At 42.0% G+C, this 24554-nt stretch overlaps 1 protein-coding gene across 2 annotated transcripts in view; it reads right to left on the bottom strand.

Annotated features, from left to right (window-relative positions):
• The window catches only part of grip2b (glutamate receptor interacting protein 2b), a 186448-nt gene extending 162195 nt beyond the window's left edge, over positions 1–24253 (bottom strand). For both annotated transcript variants that reach the window (XM_077008451.1, XM_077008467.1), the window contains exon 1: positions 23925–24253. In XM_077008451.1, the coding sequence (XP_076864566.1) occupies positions 23925–23979 (55 nt within the window). In that variant the 5' untranslated portion in view covers positions 23980–24253. The remainder of the gene's footprint in view (positions 1–23924) is intronic.
• Positions 24254–24554: the final 301 nt, after the last annotated feature.

Here is a 24554-nt window from a genome sequence, read left to right as displayed (position 1 = left end):
GAGCAGTTGTAGCAGCAGTAGTAGTAGTTGTTTCCTCCCTCTCGTGTCCACTCGACTGACCTGAGATTGCTTACTTGAGAAGGGCTGTCATTGCTTCCCAGGCATCCAGTGATCTGTATGCAGCTGATATTCCTAGCTGTGGCATCGACGCTGAGTTTTTCCTTCGTACGTCTGTTCACCCCTCACTGTGTTGCCTCGGTTCCATTTCCTAGCTGGCGTAGGTTTGTGGCGTTGACTGACGAGTGTTGTCTCTTTCTGAACCACCAGTCTTCCCATCATGAAGCACTGTGCTGTTTGCCACAGTGTCACTGCACAGAAAATTAGTTGCATTCTCTCTGCCTCGGCAACAGCTGCTTGGAGGCTGGCTTGCACAGTGAGCTTCTCTGGGAGCAGTGTGTTGAGGAACTAGCGCAGCGCTAGCTCTTCCTGTACGGCCTTCTTGAATACCAGGAAGGCCTGCTGAAAAATCGAGCTCAGTTCCAGTGCCAGCACACAAATCCACGGCAAATCTACGAGCACCTGTAGTACCTTCCACTCCAGTGCCACACACAGCTGCATCTCGGTCACAATCGCCATAAAACCATGATGTTGAGCAGCTACGTACAGTAAGGTTCACAGACATCCTTGCTAGTGTAGTGTGGTAGGCAGATTTGTGTCATCTCTGCCATCATCTCTGCACTCATGTCTGCTAGGAGCAAGCCAGCTCCACTGCTGAGCCCCACTGCACTGTTCCCCTCACTGCTCACAGGGTTGCCAACTTTTCAAGATCACTTGGAGTGAGATTTGAACCTGGAGGGGTTGGCGAACGTAAATTGTTACCGGGGAGGGTGTAAGTATTATATCGCGATCGATCGATCGCCAGTGGTTGGCGCCAGAGCGAACTAGTAACTCATTGAATCCTAGATGTGGATTAGAGATAAAAAAAAATAGATTTTTTTTTCGGCATGAGAAATCGGATGTGTGGCATGAGAGCGTGTGAAGACAGTCAAATGCGTGTGTCTCAACCCTGGCAACCCTGGCTCACCTCGTTCTTTGCTGGCTGGGCCTGGCAGACAGGGTGCAGGTCTGGTGGTAGGTATCTCCTTCCTCTAGGCTGTGTCTGCTGTCTGCTCTTTGATCCACTGCTCAGTTTCATCCAGCTCAATGGATCAACCCCATTTTAAACATGAGAGTTGCAATTATGCGGGAAAGACATTTCTGCTCACAAAAAGCTATTTTATTGCAAGCCTCACACACAGGAAACAAGCAGAAATGGGAAATGAAACTAAATGGGAAAACTTGGGATGGGAGAAGATAAACAATTGACAGACTAAAACTAAAAGATCAAACCAAAAGAGACTTAACTAAATAAACAAACAATGAAATCAGAAACTTCTAAACAACATTAACTATTATCTTTAAATTAAAACAACCCTCTGGGAGGCACAAAGCACTCTGGGAATCCTCTCTGTATCCTCACCATTCTCTTGGTCTCTCCACGTGAACAGCAGATTACACAAGTGTGCAGTTTAATGATAAGCGAGTGGGTGCGACAAAAGGCATTAAAGAAAATTTAGCTGACAATACCAGACATTCTGTTCATAGTATGTTCTGACATAATAACTGCATGACCTCTACTACCTTCCCTACTGTGAAACACACTTAGGTCTCACACTGGAACACTGCATGAAATGTGGTTTCAGAGCAACCTGCCTGATTTAGTGTCCTAGTGTTTTTATTACAAATTGCATCTACTGGCACAGCAGACATCTTCAACATACATACTCCCTTTGCTATGCACAGAGCTCATGTGAAGCTTGGCAATGAATCGAAAATACATCGAAACCAACATTCAGAACCTCTAACCGACATAATTTGCCCATGTCGGTTATTCCAGTTTTTGACTTTTAATTATATCTTATAATATACTTAATATAAATATATGTAAATACTTTGCCCACTGTTCATGTACTTAAAATTATTCTACTGGAGTAGTCCGCCATTCCACCCTATCCAATCAGCGACAGGGAAGTAACCTTTATGTAAATTATGTAAATATATATGTAAATCTCAATATGATTATTTTTCATTAGAAAAACATCCCAGCTTTAATAGTTGAACACTTGTCAGTGAACTATAAGGGCAAAAAGAAAATCATTTATTAACCATAATCAAGGTAAAATACTCAATTATTCATGATATTGATTTGAGTTAATTTCACCCAGACCTAACATGAAGTAAATTTTTAATTGAATGAAAAACATTTTATTAAAAATGATTCTGACTTGACTAAGACATGGTAGACTGTGCTGTATGAAACCTTGAAAAACTAAAGCTAAATTAAATAAAATACTAAAATAAGGAAGACAAAATACCAGGCACTAACGCAATCAATCAAAATCAAATTAATTTGATTTACTCAAGTCATTAAGATACATATTATTTAGCAACCAATATGTATAGTATAACATAAATTATACTACTCCTTAACTGCATGAATCAAAGGGTAGAACCTAATAACTTCTCTCAAAATTCTTTTCATCCAGTGCTGCAAATAATTTTCACAACCATTTTAATTTCTGTGAACTACTGTGAATTAAATGCAAACATGAGAGGTATTCAGAGACAAACACAGGAAAAGGTGTAGAATGATTTCTATGGACTGTAAGCCAGTTTAATCACATCTGTAAATCTGAGAGTACATTCTGAGTCACGTTAAGACATCCAGCCATGTCCGTGTGAGTCCACGTATTATGTTCAGTTATACACTGCTGCCAACACATCTTCATCCACATTACGTGACTCATTACTCATTATAAAACACATTTACTAAAGAATTTATGCTCATGTTCACATTACCTGCAAGAACAAAAGAGAAATATCAAGTTTAACTACGGCTTTAACACACTGTGAAAAGTGGATTGCCATCCCATTAACTGCCGCCTAACAAGATAAGAACAGCAACAACTTGAGCAGAGACAAAGCCATGTTGGGCTGGAACACCTATAGGTGCACTTATAGGTGTCTACACCCTACATGTCCAAGTGTACCTACACCTTACATGTCCAAGTGTGTCTACACCCTACATGCCCAAGTGTACCTACACCCTACATGCCCAAGTGTACCTACACCCTACTTGTCCAAGTGTACCTACACCCTACTTGTCCAAGTGTACCTACACCCTACATGCCCAAGGGTGTCTACACCCTACATGCCCAAGTGTACCTACACCCTACATGTCCAAGTGTGTCTACACCCTACATGCCCAAGTGTCCCTACACCCTACATGCCCAAGGGTCTCTACACCCTACATGCCCAAGTGTGTCTACACGCTACATGCCCCAGGGTGTCTACACCCTACATGCCCCAGGGTGCCTACATCCTACATTCCCAAGGGTGCCTACACCTTACATGCTTAAAGGTGTCTGCTAGATGCTGCCACAGCGTCCAACCATTCTGCGATGTACAGTGACAGGCGATGTGAATAACAAAGGTCATCTCAGATAGCATCAGGGTGCACTATAAGAAGAATACAAGCCAGTGGAAGCAGTGGAAAACTCCAGTCAATTAAGTGCCTGGAAACCTTAGCATTCAGTTGGATGTACCTTGACATACAACCTACATACATATTGATGAAGACCAAGTACACCCCTTCACTGAAACCATATTCTCTAGTGGCAGTGGTCACTTTCAGCAAGACAGTGTGTCTTGCCACACTGCAAAAACATGTCATCAGTGGTTTAAGGAACACAGCAAAGAGTTCAAGGTGTTGGCTTGGCCCCACCTTACTTATAGGACTTTAAACAATGTGGTTTGTCATTCTGGATAGTTATCGGAGGCAGACTAAGACTATGGGTGGAGGTTGGCCTGAAACTAACACAAACAAATTGCCTGAGCTATGGAGATTTATCAAAATGGTGGAATTTACCCACCTTGTTTCCGGCATATTTTGGGGCCTAAATAAGATACAGAGAAATGTGTGAGTGCTCTTTTTATTCTTATTCCCAAATTACAATGTCATTAAATACAAGTTGCCATTGGGTTCTATCATGCTTTTCAACAGGCCTCTCAAACTGCATTACTGTAATAAAGGACTCTGCCATTTTCACATTTTACTTTTTGTGTCAAGACAGTCCTGGAATCAGAGGTCAACATTCCTGCAGATTGAATCTCTGGGTTTGCCAGTGCACTGTGCCAACAGACATTTAAACTTTCAGCTGTGCCTGAGCCATCACACAGTCCATGAGGTTACCATGGTGGTGGCAGAACACAGGGCCTGAGAGTTCTTCCCCCCTCAGGAAGTAGAGTATTGCAGAGAGGAGAGAGAACAGCTTTGCACCAAGCCAATCTACCTGCTGATAAGACCTCCAGAAGCTGGTGATTCACTAGTAGATATGGGCAGGCAATTATGAACCTGGATAGAACCCTGTAACAACTTACGATAGTAGGACTGGTGTCAGTGTATACACACACACACACATACACACACACACACACACACACACACACACACACACACACACACACATATGGGTGAAATGAGAAGGAAATGTTAGTACCCCTGCAAAAATGAGACGGTACACATATAAGGTCTGACACAGCAATTTTAGGGGTGTAACCACGGACGTAGTTTTGGGGGGGGACTTTTTCAAAAGCCGGTTTTGGTCCCCCCCAGTTTTTACAGTTAAAACCAAATATTTAAGTAGCGACGAAGTCATGTCCCCCCCACTTTTTAACGGTTAAAAAAACAATATCCAAATAGAGACAAATCTAGCACTAGGATCATGCAGCTCCGAGCTCCCCCCCCCCCCCGCTCAACAATTTTTGTTCACAGCGCTCAACAATTTTCATTCAACCCCCCCCCCCCCGCTCAACAGTTCGCCACCCCAGGTTGTGTCCCCCCCACTTATGAAATCAAAACTACGTCCATGGGTGTAACCCACCTACATTTTAAAAAGCACCCAAAAGCGTTAAATGCACCACCTGCTGTTTAGATAGTAAAGATTTCTTCCCACCGTGTTCCACCATGTTAAACGTTTTAATAGAAAATTGCCCAGAAAGAGGCTCAGAAGAAGCCATTTTTAGTTTTCAGTGGAGTTTTCAGTGGAGATTTATGTGAAAGTTTATTTTAGGAATTTTAGTAATATACTAGACAATAAACCAATCAAGAGTTTTGTTCAAGTTTATCTATTTGAGTATTGCTTTGTGTAGGTTGGTTTTATTTAGACAGATTTAAGTTTACCAAAGCGAGTGAGAGATAGCAGGTGAATGAATCACGCAATCTTGTGGGTTTGTCTTCTGCCCAGTGCACTTCTACACACAGTAGGAGGAGTAGAGAGAGACAGAGAAAGAGAGAGAGAGAGAGAGAGAGAGAAAGAGAGAGAGGGAGAGAGCTATGACCATGCATGCTTTTCTCACCTAGACACACGTACATATAGAGTTCTATGCCTTCTTTTCTATTTTTCTTTGTTTGTTTTTTTAAAGGCCTAAACTGTACATGAATAATTATTTACCTTAAATTCAGTGGTTTTCTTCATTATTTAAACCCTCCCACTGAACCTGTGTATATTTACTTGTGATAGTTACTGTTCTTTCAGTGCATTCTCCACCCATGCACCACACTATATAGGAACACTACAGAGTAGAATGAGAACATATGGATATCTGCTATCCTTAGAAAACCAATATAGCCCCATATCTGATGATCTGGGAATGTTCTTAGCAGGGCCGGCGCTAGGGGGGGGCAGAGGGGGGCATTGCCCCCCCAAATTGTGTCTTTGCCCCCCCAAGCACAATGCAAGCAACGGCTTTTTTTTATTATCTCTGAACCAATCACAAAAATGCATTTTGCTTTACAGCGTGAAGATATTTCCTTGCTTATTCCTGATTGGCTCTTTGAGTCATATAAAAATCGGCAGACCGCCCCAAAACGGTTCAGTTCGGCAGTATATGTTCTGTTAGTGTGAGTGAAAGACAGGTATACTGGTAAACACTCTTCTGAGTTTAAACTGACTTCCACATGGTAATATTTGCTTAACTGTGGTTTTTCGTTGCTTTAATGTTACTCACCTCTTACATAGGTGTTGCTTAAATTATTTTATTAGCCGTTAGCGGTTAGGGTAACTTGGTTCTCCTAAACCTGCGCGAACGGCGGAAGCGTTTAAATACTTGCCGCGCAGTGTTGTCCGAAACGATATGTGGTAATAAAAAACAGGGGAATGAACATTTACCTGACGAATTTTAATGTTGCTTTTTCAGATTTGAAAAGTGCTGGAATTTAGGCTAAAGTACTTGAAAATGTTGAAATTGTAACTACTTCGTTTCACAACAAATATCTGTCTGAATGAACAGTTCTCTTGTCTTAGGTTAACAAATACGAGCCTCTTGTAATTCCAGGACGAAACATGAGAGAACGTGAAGACGTTAATATTGGGCGTTTTGAAAGTGTGTTTAAAAAAGAGAATTATTTTGAGTATATGTATAAATATTTAACTTAATTAAGTTTAACGTGCTGAGAAATATTGAACTGGACCTTTAAAGTGAGGTACAAGTGCTTTAATTCCAAACATGACATTGTTCATTGCGCTGAGGCGCGGCGCGCGCGAAGTTACAAAATTCGAGAGGTGCACGACAGCGCGCGAGGCTGCTCTTTCCCCCGTGCAAGCAGTCGCGGCTCACGGTTTAAACCACATATGTCAAAGTCAAAGCCCGCGAGCTAGATCCGGCCCGCGAATTGATTATCTATGGCCCCCTGGATGATATTGAATTACTATTAGAACCGGCCCGCAGGCCACAGCCGCCCGATGGTGTTTTGTACGCACAAACACTACATTCCCCACAATGCAACGGTAGCCCGCGAAGTCACTGCAGCGCGAAGCGTCGCGAGGGTCCGCGCGGCGAAAATGACGTAATCGCAGTGGCTCCGCCAGCGCAATGAACAAAGTCATGTCTGCAGGGTTCATACACCTTTATAAGGTGGAATTCAAGCACTTGTACGTCACTTTAGAGGTCCATTTCAATATTTTCCAGCACGTTAAACTTAAATATGTTAAATATTTATACATATACTCGAAATAATTCGCTTTTTATTCACATTATTTAATGGTTGTTTATTTTCCCCAATCTTAACGTCTTCACGTTCTCTCATGTTTCGTCCTGGAATTACAAGAGGCTCGTATTTGTTAACGTAATACAAGAGAACTGTTCAGTCAGACAGATATTTGTTGTGAAACGAAGTAGTTACAATTTAAAACATTTTCAAGTACTTTAGCCTAAATTGCAGCACTTTTCAAACCTGCAACACAAAGCAACATTAAAATTCGGAGTCGCGCACTATGGTCACTCGCGAAAGTATAAACCTAAATCAGCAGTCAGAGCAGACATCAACGTTCAGCTATCCCCCTTCTCAAAAATGACTAAACGTAAGGTGGACACTGAGAACGGGTTTCAAGCCAGGTGGGAGGCAGAGTACATGTTCACGGAGGTAAAAGGTAAACCTGTGTGTCTTCTGTGTGTCTTCATGTGATTTTTCTTTGAAGGAAGTTTGCTTTTATCTGTTTGCCTGTTGAAAAATGTTTTCACTTGAAATTACTGACAGATCCATAAGAAAATAGTGCTTTATTCATTTAAACATTAAATAATATACACTGTGTTAGGTCTTGGTTCAATAGGCTATGTGCAATCATTTCAATATGTTTTAATAAACATTGAACCAGTCCGGCCCTCGGCTTGTAGCAAATTTGTTTTTTTGGCCCTCTGTGTTTTTGACTTTGACATCCCTGATTTAAACGATTCCTCGCCATCACAGCCAGTATTGTTATACTGTGCATAAATACCGCATTGTACCAGTACGTTTCATAACATCAATAAAAACTTCAATACTTTACCAGATTTTTTACCATTAAAGTGCAGTAGATAGATTTCTTATTTTATGTACTTTCATATTTTTTTCTTTTTCAAAATAGAAATGTGACGAATACTCCCTTTTATAACAGAATTTGTATTCTTTTGTTTTCTTTATATTTTAATTTCCCAGTAATATAAATATTCTCACTCATTCCTATTTCCATGTTTGAATATTCTCAGTCTGTGTATAGGTACATTTGTCAGCCTTTCAAGAAATAGAGTTGTTCTATTAGTAATGAAATGAAATACAATTAGATAATCTTTGTTCTCCATTTACATAATCAACATGTATTTTTTAATCATTGTGTTTTAAGTTCGAAAATGTGCATTTTTATTTCTTTACCTAATACATCACTTTAAGCCAGTATCAATAGTCATCATTCATGCACAAATCAAGCCTTGAATATATTTCTGGCTTCATAAACATGACTATCAACATGCCCCCTCATTATGTTTTACTGCCCCCCCAAGCAAAGCAGTCCAGAACCGGGGCTGGTTCTTAGGGTTATTGTAAGTTATAGTAATATTCAATAATGTCAAATTGCGCTCTACTGAGAAATAAGAAATAAGATGTCAAAACGTTAAATGAAGTCAGCGAATCTAAAATTTGGCACTTGGTGGATTTCAGTTGTATGGCACATAGTTAACCATACAGTTTATGGGGTTAACCCAAAACATAAGCTCGTGTGTTTGACTTCTTGGGGTAGGCTGAGGATGGGAGATAAACAAATAAATCTAGATATCCAAAGTCATCCAGACTGACATACTCATAGGATGAAAAATAGGCTTCCAGACATTACAGTAACTCCAGAGTCCAGAAGAATTACCTCACTACATCTTTATTCCTTGCAGAAGGTCAAATGTTTCCTCCAGCAATATGTTGACATTTACTAAACAACCCTGCACTTGCAGAGCAAAAATCACATTTTTGTTAGTTGAGGTTGTACATCAGGATGCTACAATCAAAACGTATTAAAAACCAAAAGCTTAAAACTTACAAATGTGTTGTATTTATAATGCAATGTTGTTTCTAATGTAATGTTACTAATGTAAAAAATGTAATATATCAATAAGTGAACACGTGATGATCCTGCAGTGCTCAGTGGTTTAATCTGATTCAATAACCAAGGGGATTTGTTACTTTTTATCCAAGAGAGGCAGACATAAATGTCAATTTCTACCACAAGTGTAAGGGTATAAAGTTAGTGCACCTTGTTTGTTCACTTTAGTGTTTATCATGTGTTTTTACACTTATTTCAGCATGTCTCAGAATTCTACCCAAATACTCAACCAAAGGCTTTTTTGTTTTGTTTAAGGACCATGTTAGTTCCCTATAAAATGTTTAGTGACATGTTTAGTCAGCAACATACAAAAGGACATTAACAGGACAGGAACCGTAAAGAAACCTAAGGGCTGAGAGATAATATCACATTCAGTATCTATTCCAGATTTAATCGAGAGCTTCATGACAGTAGTTAGACCAGAGGTCCAACTGAAGACATCCAACTCACCACCTCAGATGTTAATGCAGCAAGCCATGCCCCTTTTTTGCCTTTACATGTACTGGAAGGAGAGATATTCAGATAAATCCAGGGCAGGTGCTGATGGAATACACAGGGGACAAAACCCTGCAGAGGTATTTACAGGAACCTCTGACCTGTCTTTATCTCTGGCGACAGTCCCCAAGTGCTGGAAGTCAGTTGTCATAGCGCCTGTGCCAAACAACACAACACTGACTCCCACTCGATTGCTCTTACACTCATCCTAGTGAAATGCTCTGAAAGACCAGACCTGAGAGACCAGCCCAGACTTACATCAGTTTGTATACAGGAGCAACAGGTCCACAGAAAATGCCATCTTCACTGTCTCTGCTCACTTGGAGAAACAGGGTACGTACATCCGGATGCTATTTGTGGATTACAGAACCACTTTGACCACTGTCATCCCCAGCAAGGTACCTGCTCATCACAGAATCCAGAGTCCCATTCCCAACTCCCAGTTCACATGACTGTGCTCCTGAATTCACCAACAACACCATCATCATGTGCGGACTGGACTGATCTCAAGTGAAGAATCAGCTTAAAGATAGGTGGCGCCTGGTGAAATGCCAACCTGTCCCTCATCACCACAAGGTCAAACAGCTAATAATGAACTTAATTAATTAATAGGGACATGGTGAAGACTGTGTCTAGCTGGGTTTACACATCGCAGGAGAGCTCACATGGTTCGCCAACACCTCTGCACATGTCAAGGAAACACAACAATGGCTGTTTTTCCTGAAGACGAGGGAATATGGGCCTGCCCCAAAAGCTGCAGGCGACATTCCCCTGCTGGAGCACAGACAGTGTCCTCACATACCCCATTTCTGTATAGTATCTCAGCTGCACAGCAGCAGATAGGAAAGCTCTGCATAGGTTGAATCCAGCACCTGAAAAACTCATGGGGACTAAACTCCCAGCCCTGGGGAACACCTGCAGTAACCATGCAACCAGAATCGGTGAAAACTCCACACATCCATGCCATTGTCTATTTAACCTCCTTCCAAACCACCCAAACCATCTACAAAATCATCTATGCGTACACAGGTTCCTTTATGGTTCTTGTCCCTGTAAATAGCCTTAAAAAATTTCCTGACTGCTTTTGATAGCCACTAAACATTTTATAGGATAAAACTAACATGGTCCTAAAACAAAACAGAAAAAGGAATATTTCCCCACAGGTATAACATTACTAAATCAGGCCACCAAGAACCCTTCATACATTCTTAACACATTCACTATTCTAGTCTATTCTATTCTGTTCTATTCTTTCCTATTAAATTCTGTTCTATTCTATTCTATTCTGACAAAACTGCTTCAGTCTCAGTGTTTCATTCTATCAAGTAAGTCTGGAGCTGTTCTGACACCACAGAGCACCCAGGAAGAAAATTAGCTTTACTGTTTTTCTGTTCCCTGAAGTTTCATTAACACCTGGTGGTGTGAGAATAGCTCAAGTTGTTATGGAATGTCTGCTGGTGATATTTATGCTGCCCCAGCCAGCACTCTAAAGAAACATGCCACAGTGATTCACATGCAGAATCCAATCCTAAACCTTAACTTCATTTTTTCCTTAAGAGGACAGGGTTTAAGAGAACTGGATTTAAGAGTAAAAGTAATCCTCAACGAGCATTTCAACGTTTTTCAAAGAATTTCTACAATTTATCTATTCATATGATATATATATATATATATATATATATATATATATATATATATATATATATATATATATATATATATATATATAATTTATAAGATTATTATGTATAATCTTACTAGAAAAATCCACTGTAAGATATATACAATGAGCCTATAGCTCAAGTAAAACACGAAAAGCGACAATAATCCAAACAGTCGCATATCGTTTTGAAAAAGAAGCCCCCAACACCTGTGACTGCATGATTTCACACGCCGTCGTTCAGTTAAGGAAAGGAAGAGATATAATCAGGCTGGCATATGCCGTGGCAGTGCACTGAAACATGAGTGCTGGGAGCTGGGAACAGAACGTGTTCAGATGACTGAATTTCTCACAACCTCTCTGCCATGCTATCACAACACATCAGCATAATGGGTCTGGGCCTGTTTTAAGGGAAGCCTGCTGTTCACATGCTGGGTGGCACGGAGGAGAGCGTTGAACAATGTGGCTCGAAATGACAGATGAATGTGCTGTTTATAACTCAGACAGCAGACCGTGCATGCACCTGTAAAACCTGTGAACACGCATCTACACCACAAACTCAGGCCCTGTTCGAACATGCTTCTGGAATTGTAGCACACTATACATAAAATGGCAGTTTTACAATACAGAGAACAACTCAGAAATCCGCAAATTTGTAGAAAACATTTTGCATTTTTTGTTCCCAGTAGAAGATTAGCATTAATCCAACACAACACAGATGAGCTCCTGACTAATATGTACCAACTGCATACACCAAAATACAGCACCAGAGATAACAATCAGCAATCATTGTAGCATTCTTCTTTTTCCTGCTCTCATTGTTGCTTTAATCTCTTTGGGCTTCATGTCAAATGCATCTCACACAGTCATCAATCTGAACCAGAGCAGAGCAGATCCAGAGTAAATCTACCCAATCAACACTCACAAACATGAATATGACATTTAAATAAAAAAATATTAAATATTAAAAACCTGGTTGTTTGAATATGACAATTTTGAAATTATTCAAGAACCCTGGTCTGTACATTAGAAGAAACATCACAACTGCAAAATGTAGGAAGGATTTTGTTGAAAAATGTCATATTGTGTCTCCCTGGATAGGACAGAACGAGACTATACTGGACTGGTCCACACCGGACCATGATGTCACACCTACATGCAGGTTCTGCTTCCTCTTCTGCTTTATTCTACATATCATGACCCAACCCAACCCATGCAGGACATCTCCATCACAATTATACCTCACTGCTGACAGCACCACTCACTCGCAGCCCGTGAACACGATCTGGACCTGCCGGGCCGGTAATACTGTGGGCGACGGCAAGGCGGGAGAGCCGAGACCCATGAGTGAACGCTTGCCTGGAGAATGTCAGCGGCATCAACGCACACAGGGTGCCCGCGCCGGCCGGCGTCAGGCAAGCCTGACAGCGCAGGTGGAAGGAAACGCAGCTGACCGTAGATGCAACTCCGCTGGCGTACAGGAGCGGAACTGGAGCAGATGGGCATGTGGACGAATGTCAAAGCGCTCCCAGAATACAGTGACTGCTCTGGACATCCAAATCATTCAAATTGTTCCTCATAAAAAGTTATTTTAATATCTGACCAGATGAAAATTATTTTTGGTTGTTACTGTAAAGCAAGACAAGGCATGTTTATTTGTGTAGCATTATATTCTTCACTTAGACATAGAAGAAGATTAAAGCTTATTAAATCCCGAGATACATCCCAACATCCATCACATCGGGGAGGTTATTGCAGAAAATAAAAAGGAAACTGTTACAAAAACAATTTATAAACATAGTAAAATATAGTTTATGTAAATATAAAAAAGAGAATTTTAATTGAAATGTTAACTAATGAGGCAAAAGCTGCACAAAATCAAATTAAAGATTTGAGATAAAAGATGAAAAAATAAAGAATTAAAATAAATAAATGTGCATTAAAAGTGCATCGTAGTGCTTAATAAAGTTGATAGTGCAGTGCTACAGGATCAGAGGGAACTCTGTTTAAGCTGAGTCCCAGCTCATTTACAATGAGCACAACAATTATGAGACTTTCTTGCATCTTGTAAACTAATGTGGAACACCGGGTTCAGACATCTGCAATCAAGGATGCAAAATAGATAGAGCATCATTTATTACCACTCAGCTGTGGTTAATTGTTAATGTTCGTCGTTCAAATTAAAATTATGTGAGAGCAGAAAACACATTCAATTAACTCATCATATTTTGATCCCCAGGGAAAGAACGTGGATTACGCAGACGTTTTAATTTAAATTGGCCAATTTGTTCCAAACACCACCTTATTTGAATGATAAAAAAGTGAAGAGAAATAAAAATAACAGTATAATTTTGTCTCAGGAGATCCAGTGTGCCAATGCCATGCCAGCATGGAGCCATTTAATAGCGGCTTGTGTGGTGCATCATTATGGAACAGCTTCTATAGACAAAACTATAGAGTGTGGCATGGCAAAGTTCTTACTGAATTGATTGGGCAGGCCTGTTGAGAGAACCAGCAGGCATTTATTGGTATCTGTTGACCACGAGAAACCGATTGGTAAAAGGGGACCTGCCGGTGACACTCGCAGACAATAGGCCAGCCCCCCCTCGTAGCAAAGCTTCAACGAGACAGTCAAATAGCCTACGTGGTGTAAATTACGAAAAGCGCAAAGATAACAAGAAAACTGTGTATGGAACGGCAAAGGAAAATCCTGTCCCTACACTCACTGTGTCTCTGTGCTTTCTGAATGGAGGACCAAAATTGCAAAGCTGATGAAAAACCTCCCCAAGTATGGTGGGTGGAGGGTGATCAATAGCGTACACAAATGGCAAACAACTGTTTCAAACAAGTACTATTGATTACAGAAATCCAGACTATAATCAGCTGTCGTCCCTTTATGTCTAAACTGAGCTACTTTAAAATCACAAATGGTGACAGATGTGTGTAGCACACTGACTGTGTTTTGTTAGCATTTTCTGGCAAACGCAGATCTGCTGTGTTTTGAGTGGTTGTGCTCCACTTCGCGTTGGGGGATAGTGGGATTACAGTGCTTTTGTGTTTCGTCATCTTAACAACTTTGTTCTAGTGAGAGGGAAATACAACATCATCGCATCAAATGGAATCCAAATACCAGTTAGTTTCTCTGGGTAGGCTACTTTCTAAGTCAAAGTCAGTGTTATTTACAATGTGCTTTTTACAACATATGTTGCCCCAAAGCAGATTTACAAACTTACAGGTGCATATCCCTAATGAGCAAAGGATGAGCAAGGAAAAACTCTCTAGGTGGGGATTAGGAAGAAACCTTGGGAGGACCAAGACTCAAAAGGGAACCCATACACCATTGGGCATCCCAGCTAGAACATTTTTACTGTTTTATATCTAGGCCGAGCAGTCCCTCCAATATGGATGCTGGGCCTCAGGTACAGTATGTGACAGCATCAGGGTCCACTGACAGCGTCTGCATGTCCACTCGTGGCCTGGGCAGTGGTAGAGTTAGGCTTTTACCATAAGGTGGCCAGAGAGTGGCCAAAGCTATGTTAGGGGGTCCACAGACTACGCCAATGAATATTAAAGAAACACAATTGCAATCAAAATTGTTGTATGTATGTGGGTGCAGGAGGGGGTGGGGTTGTTTGTGTGGCACTTTTGAGTCATGCAATGTCAGTCTACATCATCCTCTATAGAAAGTCATTAGCAGGATCATATAAATTTTACCCAGATACCCGGATGCTATTGTTTAATTGGCTGTAGGTTAGCAACATTTCTCAATTTATTGACTGGTTTGTTGCAAGCTTCTTCTGAACTTTGATGCATGCTCTTCATACACACTTTTAAAAATAGCACTTTGGTGTCCTAGTAATTTCTGTGCGTGAGAGATACGACGTGTGGCGTGTGAGTGTGTGAACTGCTTGAAATGCATGCGTCTCATGCCCATCTTAATGCGTGAGACTTGAGAGCTCTGCAATCAGATTTCAGAGGTGTCCAATGACACCCCAGCCCCTGCTTCGGCTCCGCATATGAGCACTGGCAACCCAGAACATTTTAAAAGTGCTTTTTGGAATTTCTTACAGGTTTCTACTTTCTAAACACACTAGGCCTATATGGGGGACCTTCTCACCTGGCAATAACTTTACGCTAATCCCCACCAGAATGAAAAAACCTTGCCAGTGGAAGTACTCTCACCTCTAAATGCACTAAAGGCCGCATTAGTCCTTAATGTTTGCTCAGTCCACCATCCTGCTTGCGCTGCACTTGGGGGTCTCATGCTGGCAGGTCAGAGAGGACAGTGAAAGAATTAGAAGCTACAACACAGGCTTTCATCTTTGATTCTGGGCCTCCACTCCCAGGGAGGGTGGACTGTCTCGTCCTGCCTTGAATGTCCCTTTAATGTCCAACCCCATGATAAACATCAACAATTAAAAAATAAAATCCTGACGAATTCTCCCCAACTCAGGCAGGCCCTCCTGCACTCATGGGCTCCACCTGAAGCACTCCACCTGACAGGCTCCACCTGGAGGTCCTCCATTACCCACAAGCTCCACCCAAGGAAGTGCAGGCAGCATGTGAGGCTGTGAGCTAGTACCACAGAAGCACTGACGGGTGGGAGGGCTATTTATTTATGTATTTATTCTTTGGAACGGGTGCAAATTGCTTGAAGTGCTGACCTGTCATGATTTTCCTAAGCAGTGCATCTCAGTCTCAGATCCAGCGGGTTGTATCCTTGATTCAGCTAGTGACTGGACGGCTCCTTGGCCAATGGGCAAAATCACTGGTGTGTGGCCAAAGAAAAACACTCTACGGCACATATCAAGGTTCCCCTACGACAGGGATTCAGAATCAGATGCCCCGCACCTGAAGGAGTTCATTAGTCTCTCTTAGCCGTGGTCGTAATGTGTGACAATAGAGCTCTGCGGGGCGAAACTGAAGTGAAGACGTAGAAGCTCAGGTTGGGAGATGGGACGGATGTCTCATGCCTGAATGCAAGAGGTAGGACCCTACAGCTTAAATGAGAAGCTGGGTTGGTTACACCCCCATTCCACCCCCGTCACCACACCCCCTACACCCCCTGACTCCATCTTGAGCATGAAAAGCACTCAGCTTGAAAAGCAGTCGAACAGTGAAAAATGGCTTTTATACAGCAAGTTTGAACAGCAAGGCCATTAGTGAGTGCTTGAACTTCCCATGAGACACAAGTAATACTGAAAACTGCAAAGGAAAGGGGATAAGCTACATGTGGCTTGCAGATTTGCACTGTGGCAAGCAATCTGACAGAGGTACTTGGTGCTCTCAGTCATCCATTAACCCCCATCTGGATCTCTGATTGATTCTGTTCACAGTGCAACAATCTAGGCAGAAACACCCAAACACGTCATAGTATATCACTCTGAGTCTGTTTTCGTCTCGTTACTTCACGTTAGAGTGACTACTTTTCTTGTTTTTCCATGGGTTTGTTCCAGAAACTTACTTCTGTCTGTTTGAGGAAAACCACACTCAGTGAGCCAGAAGATTATTCATTTGCTCATTCTAACATTACTGGATTCCATCAGTACTCGAATGGTAGATCTGCTGAGTGTTGTGTAGGCCTATTGAGCAGGAGAACATAAAAACTGAATTAGCTTTGTCTGTCATGTCTAATAGAGTTGTTCCAGATCTAATCAAAGGTTCTTAAAATCTATTCAGATACATTTTTTTCATCATTTTAATAGGCCAACCTAAGCAAATATGAAGCAATAACAGGAAGAATGAAATACCTTTGTATTTTATGTTGGAAAAAGGGGTTACAGCAGTCACAACTATGTGTTTGTAGCTGAAAGATGCTACACTTTAGACACTCTAAAACAAAAATTATATTAGCCAACAAATCTGGGAGAATCAGATGGCTTCATCTATCCCAGCTGTGGTGGAAATACAGTGGCATAAATATTTTCCATAACACAGTTCAGTGTGTTCAGGCTTTAAGGTTCAGGTTTCACCTAAATGAGAAAGGCATACCTTAACTTCAGTTTCAATTTGAGGGCTATTATATGTTCCCTGGCAACCTCTAATCCTTCACAAATAAAATATTATATGTTAATTAACAGAGCACTGCGGACTAAAATAGTCCAGCGGTAGGGTTCTCTTAGCTGGAAGAGAAGTCGGTGCTTACGGTGTGCATACTCATGAGAACACGGGGGGGGGGGGCATTCCCTGTGGAGAATTTATCTTGTCGTGCAGGGCGGCTACCTGCATGTGGACGTATGCAGCACAAAGCTTATCCAAACGGTCTGGGCAGCACTTTGTGATGTGATGGGAAAGGGGTCATAAGTTTTTCTATGGGCCGGCACTTAGGTAAAGCGTGTGGATCACAGGAGCTCCATGACGGCCCATGTCCAAGTCAGCTTGGTTAATTAGCGACGTGACCGGCAGTTGAGTGTTTGAGTGAGGGAGATGTGGGGTGGAAAATAGGTGGAGAGAGCCAGTTAGAGAGAGAGAGAGAGAGAGAGAGCCATTGACTGTCTATAAATTCAGTTGTGGGGATGTTTATTGTCTCCCCTGGACACTCTCTGTCACAATGGCTGGTGACTGGTTGCTGGGGACACCAGACTTGGCCCTGTTGTCCAGCTCATGGAGCACAGCTGAGAGATCACAGTGATAGATGAGCTTGTCCACCCGAACATAAACAGAGTCCAATACATCGAGCTGTAGAACCAAGATGTGCCGAACACTGTCGCGTTCTCATCTTTCTTGCCGTGGCTTGCGAAGAATAATTGCACAAAGCTGGACTGTGAAGAGGTGCTGAACTTGCACTTTACAGTGTTGGTAGTTCACATTACATAACAGCCAAATCAGGGTTCTGGTCCTTCTTCTATAACAAAATCAAGAAACCAGCAAAGTTTGGCAGTTGAAGTCCCATCCTAGAAATGTGCATTCTAGGCCAAGACACAGCTTCAGGTCTTATCTGAACCAATGTCGAAATCATGCAAATAAAATGTGTTGCTCTCTGTGATTGCCTGGATCTTGGCACTTGGCGTAAGCATTGTGGGATACTGGGTTGGCTCTACCATGAGCCTGTTCATTCACCGGTCACTGCTTGAAAGGTTGGACCCCCTACCCGACAGGTTTTAGAAAAGAAAACTGATCAGCAAAGCCAGCATGTGCCTGAAAACATCATCATCATCATCATCATCATCATCGCTGGTCTCACGTGAGCATCACAGAGGCCCAACAGGGCTCGATGACGTAAGGCACAATGCTGCGTCAATGACTATTACTCATCGTTGGGGAAAAAAAGATGAGTGCAGGGAGACACAGGACAGAGAACAAGATGTAAAGACTTCTGCTGTGGTGAATCATCAAATCGTGGCATTAGCAGTCTCAGGGAGACACCTAAATGAGTGCCCTCGCTATGAGCCTGAGCTCACGTGCTGCAGTCTGGTCTTCAAATTAGGACATTAAAGTGGACTGTCCAGAAAGGAAATGAGATAATTCTTGAAAATGAGTGTGTTCCCTGGACATGCTGTGCTTGATAAATATGTCTGGAGTGGGCATGACCCTCTGGCTATTCCAGCAGTTATATTTGGCCTTGTAAACCCAGCTGTATGCATGCACAAGCACACACACAAGCACGCACACACACACACACACACACACACACACACACACACACACACACACACACACACACACACATCAACCCTACAGACAAAAGGATGTACTACAGTAATATCGTAAACCAAACATCCAAAATTACATCCAAATGATCTTTCATTGAAAACAGCACTCTGAATTTTAGACAAGACATTTCAGATGCCTCACAAGAGTTCAGTATGAGCTGCTCAGCCATCCTTATAACCTTCTGGATATAATCATGCAAAAACATGGCGAATATGCACACGTTTCCATGTCACTGCACTTCCCTTTCAGCAGTTAATTATACCTCTACAAATAATGCGATCTGCTCAAATGGTTAACTAGCCTGACAGCAGTTTCACATAGGCAGCCTTTGGGGTGAGTTCATTACTCCAGGGTCTTATGTGTTCAAGTGAGCTTAGGGACAGCGCTGTTCCTCACTGGATTTCGAAACCTATTCAAATGCACAGGATAACTGCTGATACGCATCTTCATTTACGGTTTCCGCGCAGTTCAGAGAGGCCCCACAGGCATCAGAACACCTCCGCAAGCTTGAAGTGTTTGGTGATTATTACTCTAACAGCAACTCAAGCACCACAAGTCAGCATGGAAGGCAAAGAGGTGCTGTGGCCATGTAACACCCCGGGCGAGACCAGGCCAGGTTCAGAGCGAGATGGGGGCAGGTCCGCCATCAGTGTTTTGGTACAAAAGGGGGGTTGAATTGGGGAAGGGGGAGGGGACACTGTAGGCAACAACATGCCACATCTTCCAGCCAGAGATGTCATTTAGAAGAGGGTTTGTGGACAAACGTCTTCCGTTATTGATGTTGAACCAATGATGTACTGGTTTATTAAGCACATCTGCTGAGAAGTGATTCTGTTAAGAGCGGCACCAAAGGAGATTATGCAATTAGGAACACTGCATCACATTTCAGAAACTGATGAGAAATGCTTCCTAAATGATGTGGAATAGTTCCCTGGTTTGGACTACTTTAAAAGCATCTAAAGAAATGTCATAAAACACATTAATGTGAGATGATCCAGTTAGGGGATACAAACAAGGAAAAATAAATATAACAAGGACAGAGAAAGGCAAGGAAATGGATCATAAAGGGTAACACCAAGATCTATAGTTTGACACTGAAGTTAGTTTAATGCTCAGCTACCAGAGAATTCAGTTGGGCCCAGTGCTATTAGAGTTGGCTGAGTATTTAGCAATCATCACAAAGACTGCTCTAAAGTATTTCTTCACAACAGCAAATATTACATGCTGAGTGAGACTGTCCTTTCATAGGTGTGTCAGATTAATTCATTCAGTGTTTGAGATTCAGCATCTTTGTTGCAGCAAACAAAGCAAAAGAATATATGACATATTAATTGGGTTGTGGTTAAAGCTTATGGGCCATGTCTTGGGCAAGTTGCTTTCTGGGGAGATAGTTACCAAAGGAAACTGATCCTTTTAAATTCCTGCCATGCTTTTCAAACCCACCGTAAGTGGCCGTGATTCACTAGATAAAATGATATCCCTTTATGTCTCTACAGAGGTGATGGCTGACTCCTTGGCCCATTCTCGGAATTCAAACTTTGAGAACTTCCCAAAGTAACTGTGTATATTTCTATAAACAGTGTACCACAGAAAGGTAACAACCTAAACAAGAACAAAAAGGTTGTCAAGAACCTAATGTAAAGTTCAGATTAAGTAAGATTGCAAGGTACCAGACAACATGGAGGCTAAATAACCACACTAAGCTCTGTTAATTCTATATTAAGGTTGAGTGGGATTATCTGACTTGTGTGAGGCATAAATAATGGTTGCTATAACTGAACATTGGCGACTTATGACTGGACATTGGCGCATACACAATCTTGCCATTTCACATGTATGTAATTCCACCATTCTAAAAATACACTAACAGCAGGTCTCTTTGGTGGAAGCATTTGAATGTACAGTAACTGAGAGCAAAAACAAACTGGTAACTCACCCACCAAAACAAGGACAAAGTACCTCACTATGCAATTTGTAAAGATATGTTCCAGAAGTGTTTAATCAAATATACATACAGTACACAGATAATATAAAATGAAATGCTCACACACCCCAGTTTCTTTGTGAGCTGGGACCAGAGTTCAGGATCAGCTGACGTACAGCACCCTTGGGGTTAAAGGTCATTGGGCAGGACCCCTGGAGCTGAGAGGGTTAAAGGTCATTGGTCAGGACCCCTGGAGCTGAGAGGGTTAAAGGTCATTGGTCAGGACCCCTGGAGCTAAGAGGGTTAAAGGTCATTGGGCAGGACCCCTGAAGCTGAGAGGGTTAAAGGTCATTGGGCAGGACCCCTGGAGCTTTGCTCAAGGGCCCAAGAGTGGATGCTTGGCATAGCCAGGATTCAAACCACAGCCCAAGTCCAGTTTCCTAGGCTACAATTGGTCCTTGTCACTAATTTATAGTGACAGTCTTTTTAAGTAATAGCAATGTAGCACAGTTAGCTTTTGCAAAGACTTGATTCCCTGCAAGTGTATAATAAAAGACTAATAAAAGATCACAATCAAGCAATGGAAAATATTCCATTCTCCAAAGGACAAATCACACAAACATTTATTGTTTTCTGGAAAATGTCTGCATAGCCTAATTAATGCATACTCAAGTAATGTGCAACAACCAGGTGTGGACGTAGTGCAGGAAGGAGACGACCACGGGCAGCATGGTGCAGGAACTGGTCCACAGCTCAGCGGAGATGTACGCCAGAGGACATACAGACCCAGGGTGGAGATAACAAATAGGGTTGCTAGCTGAACAGAGAGATTATCAAGGCATGGACCACACAAATGACTTGGCAAGACCTCGGCAGGACCAAGGACCCAGAGAGAGGCCTTTCCATTTGGATAGATTTGAATAAGCAAAGCAAGTGTGCAGAGCAGGTGCTGGTCTTTATTATGGGCATTACAGAGAACACTGATAGGCCAATCAGGCTGGAGGAGGTGGGCCAGGGGGTGGGACACATTGCCAGTGAATGTTGTGTGACTCTAGCAAGCCACTGGGGCTCCTGCATTCTCATGCATTTCTGTGGAGTGTGTAGATCAGAAAGGCAGCTTGCTAACCACTTCAGTGGCCTCAGTCACAACACTGCTACACATAATCCCTGCTTCACATAAAGTATAATATTTGTAAAATTCAAGATAATTCATAAAGCTTTAACTGGGAGGGTAAAATCATTACCACATACAATTCTAATAAATATTCATTCAAACTCACATTTTTGGCCCCTGCAATTAGCATAATAGCTAAATGTATTCCACTTGGAATTGTCATCACTGTGTCTCAAGGAAGCATTTCTGTCTTAAAAGCATTACAGATTAAAAACATTTTTGCACTTAAAGGGTACTAAAATCTCTGTTATTGCAATGTTAGGACAAATCGCAAATGTGCACAAATGATTTCTCTGCATGACAGTGCCACTGTGAATTGAAATGCATTAATCACATGCATTAACAGTGTTTTTTGTGTCTGAATTATTTTTCAGTAGTAAATGGCAAAGTAATGTTTTTGTCATAACCATACAGCCCTACAGCGAGGGTTTCTCAATTGGGGCACTGATGTTTGGTTCTGTGTTCTCTGTGGAGCTGGTCTTGAATTAGGTCTCCACATGAGCTGAGAGACCTTCTTCAAGGGGAACCTGTCACTCTCTATAATCCCACATGGGGAGTAAGGCTGGCCGATACACTCATCTGCAGCCGGGTGGGTCGTCTGCCTTATCTTGCCATCACCCCAATGTCTGATAGGAATTTTTACAGACAGCTAAAAGTTCCACCACAAACTGCAGCTCACGCAGCCAAGATGTTACAGACCTCAGGAAACAGGTTTCCTTACGCTGTGAATATCACTTAGAAAATGTGAATCTCTTGAGGGCCTCAGTTTAATGTAATCTCCACCCTTATGTTGCAGAACAACTCAGTGGTCCCCAAATAGGAATGAAAACAGAATGGCTCTTTTAGCCTCCTGTGAGGCAAATCACTGGTTTCCCCTGCAGGCTATATCTCTTAAACTTGCAGCAGTTAATCAAATGAAAGGGCTGGCTCTGTATTTAACTTAACATGTCTGTATGAATTGGAAAAGATAAAATGTTGGGCTTAGCTTATTGGAATCATTTGTCATATCGATATATATAAAATATTACACTGTTATGGTATCAAGTTAAATATAGCCTTAAGGTAGCGTTTAATTGGAAAATTGCTCTGAGGAGCAAATTTAGTTAAGTAGTCTCTGCATGATAGCTGCACCTATTTTAAGATATCATTAGCAACCTTCTGTCATTCCTACAGCTTGTATTGGACACAACTGCATCAGTCATGGGCCAAAACACACACACACACACACACACACACACACACACACACACACACGAACTGCAGATTCATCCCAGTGACTCCAACTGAATCTCAGTGAACTTCTTCACAGAATCGTCTGCTGTGTGCACAACTGTTTCTCAATTTAGCCTGTTTCACTGAAAACCAAACACTTATTACTGAGCTTTACAATAGCTTTACAAGAGCTTTACAAGACAGACATACAAATAGCCCAGCACGCGCTGTATTCATTTGTCGTCGACACCAAGGGTGAAAAATATAGATGTAAACCAGCTCGTATTCTGCATCACAGAATTGACGTTGAAACTCTTTGGTAAACAGAAGTTTGTCATGCACTGCTTGTCTCCAACCCCAGATAAACATAAAATATACATACATATACATATAAAAAATAAAGTGATTAAATGCAGGACGCCATTTAAGGAAGTACGGTGGTCCGCTCAAGTGCGCGCCTGCTGTCAGAGCATCACTTTGGCGTCGGCACGTAAAGCTTTTCACATCGCACTGAGAGTCAGCAACCGCATTTAGCGCATCAGCGGGAAACGCATTTGGACAATATTTCGGACACTGCGAAGTAAGCCCTCACACTAAATGCCGAGTATTAAAGTCAAGTCGGATTTGTTGTTTTTACTCAGCTCGTGCAAAAACACAACAAAATGACAAAACTCGGGGAAAACATGCGACATTTACACACGTGCACCTGGAAGGAAACGTGGACACTTGTGGCCAATTTGAAAGCGAATTTTCACGCACCACACACACTGAGACTCAATAGAGAAGTAGCTAGCTCTCATAATACTCAGGAACATTGGGGTTTCACCGTGTGTAACAGTCTGGTCAGAAAACGCCTCTTACCCTCGTCGTGCATTCTCTGCAGACAAAAACTCAGATTTCTCCTCCAGCTGGGCATGGCAAACGTAGATTTGGCGACGTGCGGCGAGAAAAGCAAAAACTGGTACTTGAATAAGGGACGAGACTGGTGCACTCCAAATTTCGATTACTGGGGACCGGTTGTCAAAAGTAGAAACCCCGTCAGCTGCAGCTCCCCGAGTCGGTGAGCCGTAGAAAACTCACAGTGGTAATAAGGCTGAAGCTTTGATGTCCATGCAACGGTCCATTGGAGAAAAACGCGCCTCGCCAATCCGCTTTCAAACACAAGGCACTCGATGCTACTGAGGCGGAGATGCAATGAGTCACTTATTAATGTCACCATGCTTGTCAAAGTGTGTAAAGCTGCACCTCGTGGAGTCGCCGGTAGTGCAACAAACTCCAGATGAAACGGGCACAGAAAATACAATTACAAGTGCCTGAACCTCTATTCATTCAAGATTAAAACAATAATTGTATCAGATGTTTTGTTGTGTTCTCTGATTACGCTTTTATTTATGCTTTATAATAGTTGTTACTTGACGGAGTTTTATGAGTTAAGTTCTTCGGTTTTTGTTGACTAGACGCGAAATAAAATTAGGACCGTCTTAAGGTTGC

The sequence above is a fragment of the Brachyhypopomus gauderio genome, chromosome 1 (assembly GCF_052324685.1).
Source record: "Brachyhypopomus gauderio isolate BG-103 chromosome 1, BGAUD_0.2, whole genome shotgun sequence".
Classification (NCBI taxonomy): domain Eukaryota; kingdom Metazoa; phylum Chordata; class Actinopteri; order Gymnotiformes; family Hypopomidae; genus Brachyhypopomus; species Brachyhypopomus gauderio.
This window is presented reverse-complemented; position numbering and strand designations above follow the sequence as displayed.